Source organism: Salmo salar, chromosome ssa04 (genome assembly GCF_905237065.1).
Source record: "Salmo salar chromosome ssa04, Ssal_v3.1, whole genome shotgun sequence".
NCBI lineage: Eukaryota > Metazoa > Chordata > Actinopteri > Salmoniformes > Salmonidae > Salmo > Salmo salar.
This window is the reverse complement of record NC_059445.1, coordinates 89002782-89020167: the sequence shown is the minus strand read 5'-3', so window position 1 is coordinate 89020167 and position 17386 is coordinate 89002782. Positions and strand designations below refer to the sequence as shown.

Sequence of the window (17386 nt, the reverse complement as noted above, 5' to 3'; positions counted from 1 at the left end):
AGAGCCTGAGGACCCATGCCAAATCTTTTCAGTCTCCTGAGGGGGAATAGGTTTTGTCGTTCCCTCTTCATGACTGTCTTGGGTGTGTTTGGACCATGATAGTTTGTTGGAACTTGAAGCTCTCAACCTGCTCTACTATGGGTGGGGACTGAGGAGGCCCCTGTGTTGAGGATCAGCATTTTACATTTACATTTAAGTCATTTAGCAGACGCTCTTATCCAGAGCGACTTACAAATTGGTGCATTCACCTAATGATATCCAGTGGCCCAACCACTTTACAATAGTGCATCTAAATCTTTTTAGGGGGGGGGGTTAGAAGGATTACTTTATCCTATCCCAGGTATTCCTTAAAGAGGTGGGGTTTCAGGTGTCTCCGGAAGGTGGTGATTGACTCCGCTGTCCTGGCATAGCAGATGTGTTGTTACCTACCCTTACCACCTGGGGGCAGCCCGTCAGGAAGTCCAGGATCCAGTTGCAGAGGGAAGTGTTTAGTCCCAGGGTCCTTAGCTTAGTGATGAGCTTTGAGTGCAGTATGGTGTTGAACGCTGAGCTTTAGTCAATGAATAGCAAATTGGAGTGGGTCTAGGGTTTCTGGGATAATGGTGTTGATGTGAGCCATGACCAGCCTTTCAAAGCACTTCATGGCTACAGATGTGAGTGCTACGGGTCTGTAGTCATTTAGGCAGGTTACCTTAGTGTTCTTGGGCACAGGGACTATGGTGGTCTGCTTAAAACATGTTGGTATTACAGACTCAGTCAGGGAGACGTTGAAAATGTCAGTGAAGACACTTGCCAATTGGTCAGCACATGCCTGGAGTACATGTCCTGGTAATCTGTCTGGCCCCGCGGCCTTGTGAATGTTGACCTGTTTAAAGGTCTTACTGACATCAGCTGACGGAGAGCGTGATCACACAGTCGTCCGGAACAGCTGATGCTCTCATGCATGCTTCAGTGTTGCTTGCCTCGAAGCGAGCATAGAAGTAATTTAGCTCATCTGGTAGGCTCGTGTAACTGGGCAGCTCGCGGCTGTGCTTCCCTTTGCAGTCTGTAATAGTTTGCAAGCCCTGCCACATCCGACGAGCGTCGGAGCCCGTGTAGTAGGATTCCATTTTATTCCTGTATTGACACTTTGCCTGTTTAATTGTTCGTCGGAGGGCGTAGCGAGATTTCTTATAAGCGTCCGGGTTAGAGTCCCGCTTCTTGAAAGCTCTACCCTTTAAGCACAGTGCGGATGTTGCCTTTAATCCATGGCTTCTGGCTGTTGTATGTACCTGTGGTCACTTTTGGGAACGATGTCATCTATGCACTTATTGATGAAGCCATTGACTGATGTGGTGTACTCCTCAATGCCATCGGAAGAATCCCGGAACATATTCCAATCTGTGCAAAAACTGCCCTGTATTTTAGCATCTGCGTCATCTGACCACTTCTGGTGCTTCCTGCTTTAGTTTCCCTGCATTAAAGTCCCCGGCCACTAGGAGCGCCGCCTCTGGATGAGCGTTCTCCTGTTTGCTTATGGCCGTATACAGCTCATTGAGTGCGGTCTTAGTGTGGTCTACAACTTATCATGAGATACTCTACCTCATGATAGAGCACCAGCTGTTGATAGAGCACCAGCTGTTGATAGAGCACCAGCTGTTGATAGAGCACCAGCTGTTGATAGAGCACCAGCTGTTGTTTACAAATATACACAGGCCGCCACCCCTTGTCTTTGGGCCTTGTCGGGTGTCTGAAGTAGATCCTTTGCATCCAACTCGTTAAAGAAAAAGTCTTTGTCTAGTACGAGGTGAGTAATCGCTGTTCTGATATTCAGAAGCTCTTTTCGGTAGCAGAAACATTATGTACTAAATAAGTTACACACACACACACACACACACACACACACACACACACACACACACACACACACACACATAATACCTGGTTCTGTAGGTAAGCTGTTTGCAACTGGTGCAGGAACATAGCCTGTGGAAGGAGGAGAGGGGTGGAAGAGTAATGATGTCAGTCGTTTAGAACTAACCAGACGAAGCACTCAGACCCTAGACGGAACACTCCGACCCCAGACGGAACACTCAGACCCCAGACGGAACACTCAGACCCCAGACGGAACACTCAGACACCAGACGGAGCACTCAGACCCCAGACGGAGCACTCAGACCCCAGACGGAACACTCAGACCCTAGACGGAACACTCAGACCCCAGACGGAACACTCAGACCCCAGACGGAAACATCGTATTACAGATGCCACACTGAGACAGACTGAGATAGAACATGTGTGGACAGTCTAGATAGAGTTCGGTGGGGACAGAGGGCTGAGATAGAGCCTGGGTGGGGACAGAGGACTGACATGTAGCCTGGATGGGGACAGAGGAGTGGGATGAGTGGGGTGTATCTCAGTCCTCTGTCCCCACCCAGGCTCTATCTCAGTCCTCTGGTTGGAGACGGTGTTACTCACAGGAACAGCAGGCAGGTAAAGCATCACATAAAGCTGGGCGATCCTGACGGGGAGACAACAGAACAAACGGTCAGCTACATACAAACCACAATGCACAGACATTTAATATTGAGACAACATTCACAGTGTGTCTGTGTGTGTGTGTGTGTGTGTGTGTGTGTGTGTGTGTGTGTGTGTGTGTGTATGTGTGTGTGTGTGTGTGTGTGTGTGTGTGTGTGTGTGTGTGTGTGTGTGTGTGTGTGTGTGTGTGTGTGTGTGTGTGTGTGTGTGTGTGTGTGTGTGTGTGTGTGTGTGTGTGTGTGTGTGTGTGTGTGTGTGTGTGTGTGTGTGTGTGTGTGTGTGTGTGTGTGTGTGTGTGTGTGTGTGTGTGTGTGTGTGTGTGTGTGTGTGTGTGTGTGTGTGTGTGTGTGTGTGTGTGTGTGTGTGTGTGTGTGTGTGTGTGTGTGTGTGTGTGTGTGTGTGTGTGTCTGTGTGTGTGTGTGTGTGTGTGTGTGTGTGTGTGTGTGTGTGTGTGTGTGTGTGTGTGTGTGTGTGTGTGTGTGTGTGTGTGTGTGTGTGTGTGTGTGTGTGTGTGTGTGTGTGTGTGTGTGTGTGTGTGTGTGTGTGTGTGTGTGTGTGTGTGTGTGTGTGTGTGTGTGTGTGTGTGTGTGTGTGTGTGTGTGTGTGTGTGTGTGTGTGTGTGTGTGTGTGTGTGTGTGTGTGTGTGTGTGTGTGTGTGTGTGTGTGTGTGTGTGTGTGTGTGTGTGTGTGTGTGTGTGTGTGTCTGTGTGTGTGAGGGTTTCCTACCGGGCCACCTCCTGCTCCTGATTCATGGCTAGTAGGATGTTGTGGGCGTTGATGAGGAGGCCCCAGCAGGGCAGACAGAACAGCAGCAGGATCAACACTGCTCTCTGCAGGATCACCCCCCACACGGTGCAGATTACTGCTGCCAAATGTCTACACACACACACACACACACACACACACACACACACACACACACACACACACACACACACACACACACACACACACACACACACACACACACACACACACACAGTGTTTGTTGAACTGGATTGCCGTTTCCATAGGTGTGTGTGTGTGTGTGTGTGTGTGTGTGTGTGTGTGTGTGTGTGTGTGTGTGTGTGTGTGTGTGTGTGTGTGTGTGTGTGTGTGTGTGTGTGTGTGTGTGTGTGTGTCGTAGTAGGTGTGGATTAATGATGACTGGAGCAACACTAAAGTATGAGGTATGAAGGTAAGATGCAGAAATGTCGAATTAACAACTTAATAACCAAAAAGGGGCAATAGACAGGTCAAGGCAGGCAGGGGTCAGTAAACCAGAGGTGGGGCAATGGTACCGAACGGCAGGCAGGCTCAGGGTCAAGGTAGGCAGAGGTCAATAATCCTGAGTTGGGACAAAGGGGCAGGTTGGCAGGCAGAATCAGGGGCAGGGGGCAGGCAGAGTGGTCAGGCAGGCGGGCTCAGAGTCAGGACAGGCAAGTGTCAAAACCAGGAGGGCGAGAAAAAGAAAGACAGGGAAAAGCAGGAGCTGATAACAAAAACGCTGGTTGACTCAAACAAACAAGATGAACTGGCAGAAAAACAAACAGAGAACACAACTATAAATACACAGGGGATAATGGGGAAGATGGGCGACACCTGTAGGGGGATGGAGACAATCACAAGGACAGGTGAAACAGATCAGGGTGTGACAGTACCCCCCCTCTCTAGGGGCGCCGCCTGGCGTCCTACCTGGGCGCATACCTGGTTGACCGGGGTGTCGGCGTTGAAAATTCGCGATGAGGCCAGGGACAAGGATGTCCCTTGCGGGGACCCTGCACCTCTCCTCCGGGCCATAACCCTCCCAGTCAACCAGGTACTGGAACCCCCTGCCCCGAGGTTGAACCTTCAGGAGACGCCTCGCTGTATTGGCCGTCGATGAGATGGGGAAGAAGGGTCGGCCTGGAAACAGGAGACAAAGGGCTGTGAGACATGGGTTTGACTCTGGACGCATGAAAGGTGGGATGTATACGAAGGGTACGGGGCAACAGAAGATGAACAGCAGAGGGGCTAATAATCTTGGAGATGGGAAATGGGCTGATAAACCGGGGGGAGAGTTTGCGGGATTCCACCCGGAGGGGCAGATCCCGGGTGGATAGCCATACCTTCTGCCTGAGACGATACCGGGGAACCGGGGTACGATGGCAATCCGCTTGTCGTCGATACCTGGAGGTGGTCTTGAGGAGGGCTGACCGGGCTCTCCTCCAGGTACGATGACAGCAGTGGACAAACATCTGGGTAGAAGGTACGCCAACCTCTTCCTCCAGCTTGTGGAAGAGTGGGGGCTGATACACTCAAAAGGAGATAGGCCTGTGGCAGAGCAGGGAAGGGTGTTGCGGGTTTAATCAACCCACACCAGCTGCTGGCTCCAGGAGGTGGGGTTGGCGGAGATCAGGCAGCACAAAGTAGTCTCAAGATGCTGGTTGGCTCGCTCCGACTGGCCATTGGACTGGGGGTGGAACCCAGAGGACATGCTGGCCGACGACCCATGAGGGCACAGAACACCTTCCAGAACTTGGACGAGAACTGAGGCCCCCAGTCAGAGACCATGTCCACGGGCAGTCCATGGATCCGGAAGACGTGCTGCACCATGAGCTGGGCCGTCTCCTTGGCCGTGGGTAGTTTGGGGATAGGAATGAAGTGATCGGCCTTGGAAAACCGGTCAACATCAATCAGGATGGCAGTGTTGCCCTCAGATGGGAGGAGACCCGTGACGATATCCAGGGATATGTGGGACCAGGGATGGTGAGGTACAGGCAGTGGTTGCAGAAGACCAGCCGGAGCTTGCCGAGGATTATTATTCTGAGCACAGACCGTGCAGGCAGAGACAAACGCGGCGACATCCGGAACCGGTCCCCTGATTATCAGGGCCCCCCTCAGGGTCCGGTTGAGACCGCTGCACCTCCCGGACCTGTTTCCCTATACCCCAGTTGAGTGTCGTCACCAGGCATGAGGTGGGAAGGATGGTCTCGAATTCCGGGGTGGTACCCGTGGGGCTATAGCGGCGGCACAGTGCATCCGGCTTGACATTCTTGGATCCCGGCCGGTACGAGAGGAAGTTGAAACGTGTGAACAGCAGGGCCCATCTGGCTTGCCTGGAGTTGAAGCACTTGGTTGTGTGGAGATACTCCAGGTTCTTGTGGTTGGTCCACACGATGAACAGATATTCTGCCCCCTCCAGCCAGTGCCTCCGTTCCTCTAACGCCATCTTCACTGCGAGAAGCTCATGATTCCCCACATCGTAGTTATTTTCTGTGGCGTTGAGGCGGTGGGAGAAGAAGGCACAGGGATGTAGCTTGAGGTCCAGGGCAGAACGCTGGGACAAGACTGCCCCACTTCGACATCCAAAACATCGGCCTCCAGCACGAACTGACGGGATGGGTCCGGATGAACCAAGATGGGAAGTGTGGTGTAGCGATGTTTGAGGTCCCGGAATGCCCGGTCAGCAGCTGGAGACCACGTGAGCGGAACCTTGGGTGAGGTGAGTGCGGACAGGGGGGAAGCCAGGGTGCTGTAACCCCAGATAAAGTGGTGATAGAAGTTGGCAAACCCCAGGAAGCATTGCAGGTGCACCCTGGAAGTAGGCTGGGGCCAATCCACCACCGCTCTCACCTTCCTGGGATCCATTTGCACACTCCCTGCGGCGATGATGAAACCCAGAAAAGGGATGGTGGAACAACAGAACTTGCACTTCTCTGCTTTTACAAACAGCTGGTTCTCCATGAGGTATTGGAGAACCTGTCGGATGAGGAGCACATGTTCTTTGGGTGGAACGGGAGAAGATGAGGATGTCATCTAGGTAGACAAAGACGAACCGATTCAACATGTTGCGGAAAACGTCATTGACCAGAGCCTGGAACACAGCAGGACCTGGAACACAGCAGGGTCATTGGGAGGCCAAAAGGCATGACCAGATAATTGTAGTGACCGCTGGCCATGTTGAAGGCGGTCATCCACTCGTCCCCTTCCCGTATCCACACCAGGTGGTAGGCGTTCTGTAGATCCACCTTAGAAAACACGGTGCGGCTCGAAGGAGCGGCTCGAAGGAGCGGCTCGAAGGAGCGGCTCGAAGGCCGAGTAGATGAGTGGTAGCGGTGCGGTTCTTCACCATTATGTTGTTGAGACCCTGGTAGTCGATGCACGGCGGAAGAAGGACAACGAATGAATACTGCAGCTAAGGAGTCCCCAATGTAGTTCTCCATCGCCTTGGTCTCTGGTCCCGATAGAGAGTACAGTCGTCCCTGGGGCGGAGTCATGCTGGGGAGAAGGTCAATCCCGCAGTCATAAGGTCGGTGCGGCAAGAGCGAAGTGGCCCGGGCCTTACTGAACACCTGCCGGAAGTCCTGGTACTCCGCGGGAAGGGTGGAGAGGTCCGGGGCACCTTCCAAGCTCCCAGGAAGACGTCCCGGGGCAGGTTGTGCTGACTTCAGGCAGTGGGCGTGGCAGAACGGGCTCTGGCCCATGATGGCACCAGTAGACCAGTTAATGAGGGGTCACTGGAACCAGGAGAATCCCAATAACACGGGAATCTGAGGGGACTTGATGAGCAGGAACTGGATAGCCTCGCTGTGGTTCCCTGACACAGGTAGGTTGATGGGAGCGGTGTTGTGGGTGACTCGGCCTATAGAGCACCCGTCCAGCGCTCTAACGTCCATGGGAATGGAAAGGGACTGAGTGGGGATGTTCAGCTCGGATGCCAGGGTTGCATCCAAAAAGGTCTCGTTAGCCCCAAAGTGAATGAGAACCCGGAGAGATTTGGACTGGTCTCCCCACAGCAGAATGGCATGAAAAGGGGTGCGAGCAAGGGAAGGAGGAACGTTCTCCATATGGCCCAGCAGAGTACTCGCTCCTACCAGTGAGCCTGGTCTATTAAACCCTCCTGCTGTCCGGTCGAATTGGCCCGATTTACAAGTTTTCTCTCTGAAAATTCATTTAATCTGATTGAGGTTCCATGACTTTGTCCACACAGGGCATCTGAACACATCAAATACATTTTGATGATTTTCATTACATTTTGGGTGTTTTATTTAGCTTTTGTACACCTGTGGTGTTAACCTCTATGGGACCGGCGGGACGAATTCGTCCCACCTACGTAACAGCCACTGCCAGCCTGTGGCGCGATTTTCAAAATCTTCAAAATCCTATTACTTCAATTTCTCAAACATATGACTATTTTACAGCCATTTAAAGATAAGACTCTCGTTAATCTAACCACACTGTCCGATTTCAAAAAGGCTTTACAACGAAAGCAAAACATTAGATTATGTCAGCAGAGTACCAAGCCAGAAATAATCAGACACCCATTTTTCAAGCCAGCATATAATGTCACCAAAACCCAGAAGACAGCTAAATGCAGCACTCACCTTTGATGATCTTCATCAGATGACAACCCTAGGACATTATGTTATACAATACATGCATGTTTTGTTCAATCAAGTTCATATTTATATCAAAAACCAGCTTTTTACATTAGCATGTGACGTTCAGAACTAGCATACCCCCGCAAACTTACGGGGAATTCGCTAACATTTTACTAAATTACTCACGATAAACGTTCACAAAAAGCATAACAATTATTTTAAGAATTATAGATACAGACCTCCTCTATGCACTCGATATGTCCGATTTTAAAATAGCTTTTTGGTGAAAGCACATTTTGCAATATTCTAAGTACATAGCCCAGGCATCACGGGCTCGCTATTTAGACACCCGGCAAGTTTAGCACTCACCATAATCATATTTACTATTATAAAAATGTCATTACCTTTTGTTGTCTTCGTCAGAATGCACACCCAGGACGTCTACTTCAATAACAAATGTTGGTTTGGTCCAAAATAATCCATCGTTATATCCGAATAGCGGCGTTTTGTTCGTGCGTTCCAGACACTATCCGAAATAGTAAAGAAGTGTCGCGCGCTTGGCGCAATTCCTGACAATAAAATTCAAAGTATTCCATTGCCGTACGTCGAAGCATGTCAACCGCTGTTTAAAATCAACGCTATTTTTCCTTTTTCGTAGAAAAGCGATAATATTCCGACAGGGAATCTCCTTTTCGGCAAACAGAGGAAAAAATCCCAAAGGCGGGGGCGGTCGGGGTCACGCGCATAAGCTAGTGTCTCTTGATGGGCCACTTGAGAAAGGCGATAATGTGTTTCAGCCTGGGGCTGGAATGACGACATTCTCTTTTTCCCGGGCTCTGAGAGCCTATGGACGACGTGGGAAGTGTCACGTTAGAGCAGAGATCCTTAGTAAATGATAGAGATGGCAAAGAAGTTCCAGAAATGGTCAGACAGGCCACTTCCTGTAAAGGAATCTCTCAGGTTTTGACCTGCCATTTGAGTTCTGTTATACTCACAGACACCATTCAAACAGTTTTAGAAAATTTAGGGTGTTTTCTATCCATATGTAATAAGTATATGCATATTCTAGTTACTGAGTAGGAGTGGTAACCAGATTAAATCGGGTATGTTTTTTATCCAGCCGTGTCAATGCTGCCCCCTAGCCCTAACAGGTTAACGGTTCAAATTGACCTGTCATTAGAAAGTAATGGGTGAGACTACAATTAGTGTATAAAATTGAGTTCAGGCACATGCCCATTCATCAGATGGACACACTTCCTCTCCCAGACACCCACATGCATGTGTGTTTGAGCACACACACACACACACACACACACACACACACACACACACACACACACACACACACACACACACACACACACACACACACACACACACACACACACACACACACACACACACATACCTCACTCCCCTCTTGGCTTCCATGGCAACCCCCACGGGAACCTTTCCCCAATAGAATCTTTCCCCCACAGGAACCACACCTGTTGGCATTCTCACAAACAATTGCAACATTGTTTCAATTATATATAGAACTTTTCTCGCAGCTCTGGTATAAAAACTTTTTTGAGGCCTTACTAACAATTCATTCTGTGGCAGCACAACGACTCAACAATATACTGTATTGGTGAGGAGGAGAGTCCTTGTTAACACCGCTCTAGGGGGTGTGGGACGCTACCGTCCCACCTGGCCAACATCCAGTGAAATTGCAGAGCGCCAAATTCAAAAACAGAAATACTCATTATAGAAATTCATGAAACATACAAGTGTTATACATCGGTTTAAAGATAAACTTCTTGTTAATCCAACCACGGTATCAGATTTAAAAAAGACTTTACAGCGAAAGCAAACCATGCGATTATCTGAGAACAGCGCCCAGCAGACAAATCATTACAAACAGTTACCAGCCAAGTAGAGGAGTTACACAAGTCAGAAATAGTGATAAAATGAATCACTTACCTTTGATGAACTTCATATGGTTGCACTCACAAGACTCCCATTTACGCAATAAATGTTTGTTTTGTTCGATAAAGTCCCTCTTTATATCCAAAAAAAGTTTTGTTCAATAATCCACAGGCTCAAAGGCAGTCACAACAGACAGACAAAATATCCGAAAAGTATTCGTAAAGTTCATAGAAACATGTCAAACAATGTTTATAATCAATCCTCAGGTTGTTTTTAAGTCATAATAATCAATAACATTTCAACTGGACAATAGCTTCGTCAATATAAAAGGAAAACAAGAAAGGCGTGCTCTCGGTCGTGCGCATGAAAAACCTCTGGGACACTGCAGTGTCCACTCATTCAGACTGGTCTTACTCCCTCATTTTTCAGAATACAAGCCTGAAACAATTTCTAAAGACTGTTGCCATCTAGTGGAAGCCATAGGAAGTGCAATTTGAGTCCTAAGTCAATCGATACTGTAATGGCATTCAATAGAAAACTACAAAAATAAAATTATTCCACTTCCTGGATGGATTCTTCTCAGGTTTTTGCCTGCCATATCAGTTCTGTTATACTCACTGACATTATTTTATCAGTTTTGGAAACTTTAGAGTGTTTTCTATCCAAATATATCAATTATATGCATATCCTAGCTTTTGGGCCTGAGCAGCAGGCAGTTAACATTAGGCACGCTTTTCATCCGGAGGTGAAAATAGTGCCCTCTACGCTAATGAAATCAAACAAAGTAGTCTGAGATAAACAATATGTTTCATCTGTCTTCGGCAGCCTCGGGTTCTCTCGGCAACGAGACCTTCGGGAGCTTCCGGGAAGTCTCAGAGGCAAGGTGGGATCCCTGGGCGTGCGAGAGAAATCCAATTTCCTCTCCCTCTGTCGTTCACGTAATCGCCCATCGATACGGATGATGATCAGAGCGATGAGGGAATCGAGCTCCGTCGGTAACTCCCGGGCTGCAAGCTCGACCTCCTCCGAGACACCGTGCAGGAACATATTGAACATTGAGCCTCTTGATTCCAAGCACTCTCCTCTGCCAACGTGTAGAAATCCACCGCATAATCAGCTACACTGAGGGAGTCCTGCCGAAGATGGATTAGCTTCCGGATGGCCTCTCTACCGGAGAACGGGGCATCAAAAAACCTTCCTCACTTTTCCCACAAACCCCTCCAGACTAGCGCATATAGACAGCTGTTGTTCCCACACATCAGTGAGAGCTCTCCCCGGCCATCAGCGTGATGAGGGTAGGCAGAGTTCAATAATTCAGAGGTGGGGCAAAGGGACAGGTCGGCAGCCAGGCTCAGGGTCAGGCAGGCGGGCTCAGAGTCAGGACAGGCAAGGGTCAAAACCAGGAAGGGCGAGAAAAAGAGAGACAGGGAACAGCAGGAGCTGAGAACAAAAAACGATGGTTGACTTGACAAAACAGGACGAACTGGCAACGGACAAACAGAGAACACAGGTATAAATACACAGGGGATAATGGGGAAGATGGGCGACGTCTGGAAGGGGGTGGAGATAATCACAAGGACAGGTGAAACAGATCAAGGTGTGACACTAAAGGAACAACATCGTTAAACAGTAAATAAAACACACTGAGTATAACAGGCCTTTCATCCACACAAACTATATACACCTCTCTGATACACACACACACACACACACACACACACACACACACACCTTGTGGGGACCAAATATTTGATTCCCATAAAAAATTATGGTTTCTCTAATCATAACCTTAACCCTAACCTTAACCCCTAACCTTAACCCCTAACCCTAACCTTAACCCCTAACCTTAACCCTAACCTTAACCCCTAACCCTAACCCTAACCTTAACCCCCTAACCCTAACCCTAACCTTAACCCCTAACCCCTAACCCTAACCTTAACCTTAACCCCTAACCCTAACCTTAACCCCTAACCTTAACCCCTAACCCTAACCCTAACCCCCTAACCCTAACCTTAACCCCTAACCCTAACCCCTAACCCTAACCCCTAACCTTAACCCCCTAACCCTAACCCTAACCCTAACCTTAACCCCCTAACCCTAACCTTAACCCCCTAACCCTAACCCTAACCCTAACCCTAACCCCTAACCCTAACCCCTAACCTTAACACCCTAACCCTAACCCTAACCCTAACCTTAACCCCCTAACCCTAACCTTAACCCCCTAACCCTAACCCTAACCCTAACCCTAACCCCTAACCCTAACCTTAACCCCCTAACCCTAACCCTAACCCTAACCCCTAACCCTAACCCTAACCCCCTAACCCCTAACCCCTAACCTATAAACCTAAAATAGCCTTTTTCCTTGTGTGAAATGTCCCCACTTGTCAGAATTTTCCTTTTTTTTACTAACCTTGTGTGAACTTCTGGTCCTCTCAAGGATAGCAAAACACACACACACACACACACACACACACACACACACACACACACACACACACACACACACACACACACACACACACACACACACACACACACACACACACACACACACACACAGAGAGAGAGGTCCTACCAACCTGAGAGATGAGGGTATCACAGGCCAGAGCCAGTCCGTAGCCCGTAGAGGTAGTGGTCACATTGATCACCTGATAGGAAGAACAACAACAACTCTTATTATGAAGTCACAATATTATAGATAGTCTGTCTGTCTGTCTGTCTGTCTGTCTGTCTGTCTGTCTGTCTGTCTGTCTGTCTGTCTGTCTGTCTGTCTGTCTGTCTGCAACATGTTTTTTAATGTTATTTTTTTTAAAATCTTTATTTATATTTTAAAATAATTATAATTTCAATTTAAGTTCATGTCAGTCCAACATGCAACGTGTTTAAAGATCACACCAAATCCATCATGTGATTGGTTATACACGCCAGTCAGAGAACCAATCAGAGTAGGTAATTGTGGGTAATACCGCAGAGCCCAGTGCGTATCCCGCCAGCTCTGCGTTGCCAAGGTGACCACAGAATATGGTGATGACAAACGGGAGCAAGAAGTTCAGGATCCGAGACACCAGCTGTAAAAGATGCGCTCGCACGCACACACACACACACACACGCACACGCACACGCACACGCACACACCACACGCACACACACACACACACACACACGCACGCACGCACACACACACCACACGCACACACACACGCACGCACGCACGCACGCACGCACGCACACAACACACACACGCACGCACGCACGCACACACACACACACACACACACACACACACACACACACACACACACACACACACACACACACACACACACACACACACACACACACACACACACACACACACACACACACACACACACATGCACCAACAGTGAGTTCTGTCCTGCAGCACCAACTGTATTCCATGTGAGGCCAACAGTCTATTCTCTGCCAAGACAAGTCGAAAACATGTTCTCATGGGAACACTTGGGGGATAAGTCTAAAATATGATATGACTGGTTTTATGAAGGGGCTATGACTGGTTTTATAAAGGTGCTATGACTGGTTTTATAAAGGTGCTATGACTGGTTTTATGAAGGGGCTATGACTGGTTTTATAAAGGTGCTATGACTGGTTTTATGAAGGGGCTATGACTGGTTTTATGAAGGTGCTATGAATGGTTTTATGAAGGGGCTATGACTGGTTTTATAAACAATGATATGACTGGTTTCATAACAATGATATGATTGGTTTTATAAAGGGGCTATGACTGGTGTTATAACAACGATATGAATGGTTTCATAACAATGATATGATTGGTTTTATGAAGGTGCTATGACTGGTTTTATGAAGGGGCTATGAATGGTTTTATAAAGGGACTGTTTTTTTAAAGGGGCCATGACTGGTTTTATGAAGGTCTTATGACTGGCTTTATGAAGGTGCTATGACTGGTTTTATGAAGGTGCTATGACTGGTTTTATGAAGGGGCTATGACCGGTTTTATAAAGGGGCTATGACTGGTTTTATAAAGGTCTTATGACTGGTTTTATGAAGGTGCTATGACTGGTTTTATAAAGGGGCTATGACTGGTTTTATAACAATGATATGACTGGTTTTATAAAGTTCTTATCACTGGTTTCATAACAATGATATGGCTGGTTTTGTAAAGGTCTTATGACTGGTTTTATAAAGGTCTTATGACTGGTTTTATAAAGGGGCTATGACTGGTTTTATAAAGGGGCTATGACTGGTTATATAAAGGTCTTATGACTGGTTTTATGAAGGTGCTATGACTGGTTTTATAAAGGGGCTATGACTGGTTTTATAACAATGATATGACTGGTTTTATAAAGTTCTTATCACTGGTTTCATAACAATGATATGACTGGTTTTATAAAGGTCTTATGACTGGTTTTATAAAGGGGCTATGACTGGTTTTATAAAGGTCTTATGACTGGTTTTATGAAGGTGCTATGACTGGTTTTATAAAGGTCTTATGACTGGTTTTATAAAGGGGCAATGAATGTCTTACTGATTTGATTCTGTGTTGAATCTATAAGTGACAGTGACTCCAGACATACATTACATAACCAACAGTATGTGGACTCCTGCTCATCGAACATCTCATTCCACAATCATGTCCATTAATATGGAGTTTGTCCCCCCTTTGCTGCTATAACAGCCTCCAATCTTCTGGGAAGGCTTTCCACTAGATATTGGAACATTGTTGCAGGGGACTTGCTTCCATTCAGCCATAAGAGCATTAGTGAGTTAGGCACTGATGTTGGGCGATTAGGCCTGGCTCGCAGTCGGCGTTCCAATTCATCCCAAAGGTGGTCAATGTGGTTGAGGTCAGGGCTCTGTGCAGGCCAGTCAAGTTCTTCAATACCGATCTAGACAAACAATTTCTGTACGGACCTTGCTTTGTGCAGGGTGGCATTGTCCTTCTGAAACAGGAAAGGGCCTTCCCCAAACTGTTGCCACAAAGTTGGAAGCACAGAATCATCTAGAATGTGATTGTATAATGTAGCGTTAAGATTTCCCTTCTCTGGAACTAAAGAGCCCAAACCATGAAAAACAACTCCAGACCATTATTCCTCCTCCACCAAACTTTACAGTTGGCACTCTGCATTCGGGCAGGTAGCGTTCTCCTGGCATCCGCCAAACCCAGATTCATCCGTCGGACTGCCAGATGGTGAAGCGTGATTCATTACTCCAGAAAACGCATTTCCACTGCTCCACAGTCCAATGCTGGTGAGCTTTACACCACTGCAGCCGATGCTTGGTATTGCGCATGGTGATCTTAGGTTTGTGTGCGGCTGCTCTGCCGCGGAAACCCATTTCATGAAGCTCCCAACGAACAGTTCTTGTGCTGAAGTTGCTTCCAGAGTCAGTTTGGAACTCAGTAGAGTGTTGCAACTGAGGATAGAACATTTTTACTGACCTGTGACGGTGCCACGTTGAAAGTCACTATGCTCTTCAGAAAAGGCCATTCTACTGCCAATGTTTGTCTATGGAGATTGCATGGCTTTGTGCTCGATTTTATACACCTGTCAGCACCGGGTGTGGCTGAAATAGCCGATTCCACTGATTTGGGGACTAAATATTTCGGGGACTAAATAATTCGGAGTGTTCAGATACTGCTGGCCATGTAGTGTATCTATAATAACAGTCATTTACAATAACTCTAGTCGCTGGGAGGAAACTACGCTGAACATGCGTCTGCACGTGTGCACACACACACACACACACACACACACACACACACACACACAGAGTTTGTGTCTCACCAGAGGTCCTGTGAGTCTCAGTACATGGTAGAGTTCCTCTCTGTAGGCCAGGGGTATCCAGCGTCGGACACACACACAGCGGAACAGTCTGGAACTGACCGCTGTCCCCGCCGGCTCTTCGCCTGTACCCTGCACCACCTTCGACAAGGCAACTACATCCCCAGCAACCAGGCCAGGCCCCGGCAACGAACCTACAAATTCTGCCTTCTCCATTCAGCCGAGAGAAAGAGACAGAGAGAGGGAGAGGGAGAGAGGGAGCATAAGAGAGGGAGAGAGAGAGAGAGAGAGAGAGAGAGAGAGAAAAGGGGAAGCGAGAGGGGGACAGAAAGGGAGAGAGATTACGTGCCCTGTGAGGTAACGTAGCACAGTCAATCAGTCAGTTCACAGAGGCAGAGAAACACACACACACACACACACACACACACACACACACACACACACACACACACACACACACACACACACACACACACACACACACACACACACACACACACACACACACACGTCCCTGTAACTGAATAAACAGCCAACTACCTCCCAGAGGAACACAGGGGGAAAGAGAAGAAAGGAGAGTGAAAGAGAGAGTGAGAGAGAGAGAGAGCCACAAACAGGCTCATGTTTTGTCGCTGTAAGTGGCCAAGTTAGGCTGAGGGTGTGTGTGTGTGTGTGTGTGTGTGTGTGTGTGTGTGTGTGTGTTACAGGACTCAGTAATCTGTTGAGGAATGCCTAAATGTACTCTCTGAGCCCTGATCTGAGTTGTGTGTTACAACATCTGATTAATGAATGACTGAGAATATGGCTGTAGCAGTGTTTGTGTGTGTGTGTGTGTGTGTGTGTGTGTGTGTGTGTGTGTGTGTGTGTGTGTGTGTGTGTGTGTGTGTGTGTGTGTGTGTGTGTGTGTGTGTGTGTGTGTGTGTGTGTGTGTGTGTGTGTGTGTGTGTGTGTGTGTGTGTTGTGTTGAGCCATTGACCCAGCCTCCTCTTAAATGCACTTTAACCTTTGATCTCACATGTTTTTATGTCAAATGGTTTTGTTATAGTTTAGACACACCTACTCATTCCAGGGTTTTTCTTTATTTGTACTATTTTCTACATTGTAGAATAATAGTGAAGACATCAAAACTATGAAATAACACATATGAACTCAAAAAAAAAGTGTTAAAACAAAATCAAAATATATTTTATGTTTGAGATTCTTCAAAGTAGCCAATAAGTCTGGCCGCACAACCGATTGGTCATGTGACTAAACTGAATTAAAAAGAAGAAGAAACTATACTAAGAATGATAGTAAAAAGCTTTGCATTCTGGGAATAAAGCCAACTCAGCTCCATCGTTCATTGAATCAGATGGCTCACTCATCACAAAACCCGTTGATAAGCTAACTACTTTAATGATTTCATTGGCAAGATAAGCAAACTTAGGCATGACAAGCCAGCAACAAACGTTGAAACTATACATCCAAGTATATCGGACCAAATTATGAAAGACAACCACTGTTATCTTGAATTCCGTAAAGTGAGTGTGGAAGAGGTAAAACAATTATTGTTGTCTATCAACAATGACAAGGCACCGGGGTCTGACAACTTGAATGGAAAATTACTGAGGATAATAGCGGGTGATATTGCTACTGCTATATTTGTCATATTTTCAATTTAAGCCTACTAGAGAGCATGTGCCCTCAGGCCTGGAGGGAAGCAAAAGTCATTCCGCTACCTTAGGATAGTAAAGCCCCCTTTACTGGCTCAAATAGCCCAACAATCAGCCTGTTACCAACCCTTAGTCAACTTTTGAACGGTAAACATTGTGTTTGACCGGATACAATGCGGTTTTACAG

The 17386-nt window shown here is 47.5% G+C and overlaps 1 protein-coding gene across 1 annotated transcript in view; it reads right to left on the bottom strand.

The window, feature by feature from the left end:
* The window catches only part of slc47a1 (solute carrier family 47 member 1), a 38512-nt gene extending 22735 nt beyond the window's left edge, over positions 1 to 15777 (bottom strand). The window contains 7 exon segments of the mRNA NM_001141764.1: positions 1921 to 1965; positions 2458 to 2500; positions 3244 to 3358; positions 3360 to 3393; positions 12347 to 12415; positions 12734 to 12835; positions 15551 to 15777. Coding sequence (NP_001135236.1) covers positions 1921 to 1965; positions 2458 to 2500; positions 3244 to 3358; positions 3360 to 3393; positions 12347 to 12415; positions 12734 to 12835; positions 15551 to 15763 — 621 coding nt within the window. The 5' untranslated portion in view covers positions 15764 to 15777.
* Between the last annotated feature and the right edge of the window lie 1609 nt (positions 15778 to 17386).